Source organism: Rhyacophila brunnea, unplaced genomic scaffold (genome assembly GCF_057557595.1).
Source record: "Rhyacophila brunnea isolate RB1 unplaced genomic scaffold, BYU_Rbru_1.0 scaffold_13, whole genome shotgun sequence".
Taxonomy (NCBI): domain Eukaryota; kingdom Metazoa; phylum Arthropoda; class Insecta; order Trichoptera; family Rhyacophilidae; genus Rhyacophila; species Rhyacophila brunnea.
Genome location: NW_028232785.1, coordinates 12935402 through 12939738, shown reverse-complemented (window position 1 = coordinate 12939738; position 4337 = coordinate 12935402). Strand labels below are relative to the sequence as shown.

The 4337-nt window shown below is 30.9% G+C and overlaps 1 protein-coding gene across 1 annotated transcript; it reads right to left on the bottom strand.

Moving 5' to 3' along the window:
• Positions 1-308: 308 nt before the first annotated feature.
• On the bottom strand, positions 309-2719 carry LOC147076530 (uncharacterized). Its single transcript, XM_085940323.1, has one exon. The coding sequence runs from the start codon at positions 2545-2547 to the stop codon at positions 1063-1065; it is 1485 nt and encodes a 494-aa protein (XP_085796449.1). The 5' UTR covers positions 2548-2719; the 3' UTR covers positions 309-1062.
• Between the last annotated feature and the right edge of the window lie 1618 nt (positions 2720-4337).

Here is a 4337-nt window from a genome sequence, read left to right as displayed (position 1 = left end):
ATAAAGATATACAAGGTTGGTTCTTCGAATGTGGTGATAAAACAAAGCTAAGAGATTTTTCAAGCACACATCCGAGACCTAAGAGGAAAGACAAGAGAGAAAGTGGCGCGCCTGTCTTTTAACACATATATTTGCAAAGTTACCGCTAACCGGGTTGTATTTTTCCTCCGGTTAATTGCAAGCCCTAGGCTTGACCAACAACTAGTTCTTTCAAATATCAAGGTAAAAGTAAAACTTTTATGTTCATTGAAATAAGCTAATCTATCACATTAATTATTTATTATCGTATAATAATTGTGTTAGGTATATCAGTAAATACATAATATTATAAAATCATATTGATAATACAAATACATGTAAATATGTGCATTTAGTTCATACTCGTACATTATTATGTATATGTATTTCATAATTTATCAAACAAAAAAATACGACACCCGCGGGACTTGAATCTGTATCTGCTGGATTCAAGCCAGTATCTTTTTCAATAAAGCTACGGACATCTTAGTTAATTATGATGATTTTATCTAGTGGTTGTTACATAAAAGGCTTATCGAATTGCATTATATATAATGTTGACTATCGGTTTTATTACAAAATGATTTTTCTTGTGTATATATGCATGAGGTATTTTCAAATTATGTTTATTTCAATATATAGAAAGTTACATTCCCTAATCTTGTATCCCATATGTAGAAAAAAAATAGTTGAACATATTAAATTGCCAGATTTAAATGGGTCTTCGCCAGCATGTCATGTTATGTAAATTTGTATAACTAGATTTTATACATGAGTAATGGCATGCACCGCAAATAAATTGTCTTTCACAAGAATAAATCAATTAGTGTGATTACATGGGACCCGGGGTAAATGAATGAAAAATTACATTGAGAAATTTAGGAGGTTTTTCACCGGGATGCGTTTCATTTTCAGTAAATTCAGTGAAGGGATGTTAAACAAGAGGATTTAATTGCATTTAACATAAAACGTAATTATTTTTAAACTAGAATGAGTCGTTTTGTGTGATTTCATCCGACTAGATTTTATACACGAGTAACCTTATTAATCACATTTAAATGGCTTCTCATCAGAATGAGTCATTTTGTGGTATTTCATGTTTCCAGATGTTATACACGAGAAATCACATTGATCACATATAAATGGTTTCTCATTCGAATGAGTCATTTTGTGTGATTTTATGTTTCCAGATGTTATACAAGAGTAATCACATCGATCACATTTAAATGGCTTTTCATTAGAATGAGTCATTTTGTGTGATTTCATGTTTCCAGATGCTATACACGAGTAATCACATTGATCACATTTAAATGGCTTCTCATTTGAATGGGTCATTTTGTGTGACTTCATCCGACTAGATTTTATACACGAGTAACCACATTGATCACATTTAAATGGCTTCTCATCAGAATGAGTCATTTTGTGGTATTTCATGTTTCCAGATGTTATACAGGAGAAATCACATTGATCACATATAAATGGCTTCTCATTTGAATGAGTCATTTTGTGTGATTTCATGTTTCCAGATGTTATACAAGAGTAATCACATTGATCACATATAAATGGCTTCTCATTTGAGTGAGTCATTTTGTGTGATTTCATGTTTCCAGATGTTATACAAGAGTAATCACATCGATCACATTTAAATGGCTTCTCATTTGAATGGGTCATTTTGTGTGATTTCATGTTTCCAGATGTTATACACGAGAAATCACATTGATCACATTTAAATGGCTTCACATTTGAATGAGTCATTTTGTGTGATGTCATGTTTCCAGATGTAATACAAGAGTAATCACACTGCTGACATTTAAATGGCTTTATACCAGTATGCGTCTTTATATGTAATTTCATACGACTAGATGTTTTACAAGAATAATTACAATGATCACATTTAAATGGTTTTATACTAGAATGAGTCATTTTGTGTGATTTCATGTTTCCAGAACTTATACACGAGTAATTACATTGCTGACATTTAAATGGCTTTATACCAGTATGTGTCATAAAATGTAATTTCAAATGACTAGATGTTCCACATGAGTAATCACATTGATCACATTTAAATAGCTTTATACCAGTATGTGTCATTTTATGTCGTCTCATGTTACCAGATTTTATACATAAGTAATCACATTGATCACATTTAAACGGTTTTATACTGGAATGAGTCATCTTGTGTGATTTCATGTTTCCAGATAATATACACGAGTAATCACATTGCTGACATTTAAATGGCTTTATACCAGTATGTGTCATTAAATGTAATTTCAAAAGACTAGATGTTACACATGAGTAATCACATTGATCACATTTAAATAGCTTTATACCAGTATGTGTCATTCTATGTCGTTTCATGTCACCAGATTTTATACACGAGTAATCACATTGATCACATTTAAATGGCTTTTCTCCGGTATGCAGAAATTTAATTTTTTTCGTGTCACTGGAATAATTAGATTCAACGCTTTTAAATGGCGTTTGACAAGAGAAAATGCTTTTACTACGTTTACATTGTTTTACATCCATACTAGTGATTTCGTGGAATACATTTTTTTCGGGTATCGATTTAGTAACCTTACGTTTAATTGCGCCACGTGTTTTTTTTAAACTTTTCTTGTATTCCTTGAGTTCTTTTTTAACATCTCGTTCGTCGATTTGTATGATTTCATCAATTTTCTCTTCTTCCGACGATTTGAGATTTGCTGCGTTATCCTAAAAAACATTTATAATATAATTTTTATCACCACACGATCTACACAACGTAACCATCGTTTAAACTTTCATCAGCATGTTAATAATTATCTACTGAAGTTACGCAGATTCCTAGTTGAGCTAAACGATGCGAAAATAATTTTAAAAACTGTTTTAAGATACATGTCGTTTTCATAATAGAGAACGTGGGTGTTGTTATCCTGTTAGTTGTTCGCTCTTATCCAAATTTCAATAATTAGATCTCGATTGGCGCTGTATCTATGGTTCACTTATCATAAAAAAAATGTATCATAAAACCTAAGTGTGTTTGGCATCCTTCAGAATATTGATTTGAGTTGTCCGTAGTGTACTTTAGGTGTATTAACCATTGTTTTAAATCAACCAATGTCCTATCTCGTAAGTGAATAGTTTAAAAGAAGGTACTACATTTTGGTACAGTAGATGAAGATTGCACAATGGGATAGTAGGTACATTTGCTTGCGGCATTCTCCTTCTATTGAATTATATGACCCATTGTTACTGTTTATGATTACGCCATGTGTACGGCTATTTTCTGTTTTAATTTTAATCGCGCGTTTAAAGATGGACGTGGTGAACGAAACAATTTCACTTAATTGACCGAAAGACAAATTGACAGTTGATAACTTGATTCGAATTTAATATTATGCATCCGTACGTGTATGTATTCAACCAACTCTGGTATAGTAGTAACCTTTTCGAAATTATCGATTTACCAACTTTATGTTTTTACGAATACTAACAATGTATTTTTTTTAACGATATCCAATTATCGTCTATTCAATTCAAAACTATCCTAAACGACAATTTTTCGAAATACGTTTTTTTACATCCATCGATTCTCTATGAAATTTCCAACATTTCTGTATAAACCTAAATGCATATGGTTATATTGAATTTAAGGAACAATTATTTTTATGCCACTTCTTAAGTATCCTAAGTGACATTATTTTCCAATGTTTTGACTTTTTCATAAATTTGAAATTGGGAAAAATTCCACAAATTTTATTGTAATTTGAAACACAAAAAATGATTTTTTAATATTTAGATATTACAGAACTAAATCGAATTAAGTATAGGTTCATAATTTCTAAATTTAGCTTTCCTGCACATTTTATGATTTGGCGTTTAGGCTGGTTTAGATTTGAATAGACGTTATATTCATTGCAACTGTACCTAATATTTGATCTAATTTGATTGATTAGATACGCTATTTGTGTCCGCTGTTATTGGGACCATCACATATTATTTTATACTAAACTATACTTATTCTCTGTGATTGATTTTACTGGCTAGTTTTACTAGTATTTTACTGGTACTTGTAGACTAGATACGAGAAAGAAACACAATATCTTCATGTTTCTACCTACATTGTAAAGTACGTACATAGATGGATTACCTGTTTTAGTGGGCTATATTCGGAATACGAACAACTTGGTTGATGATCTTTATAATTAATTGTATCTTCAATAAACTCTTTCTTGATGTCCACTCGCTGAAATTCGGGTTCCGATTTTATATTTACCATGTCTCTTGTTTGAAGGTTCTGAAAAAACAATGTATTATTATTTCATTAAATCAAGCTT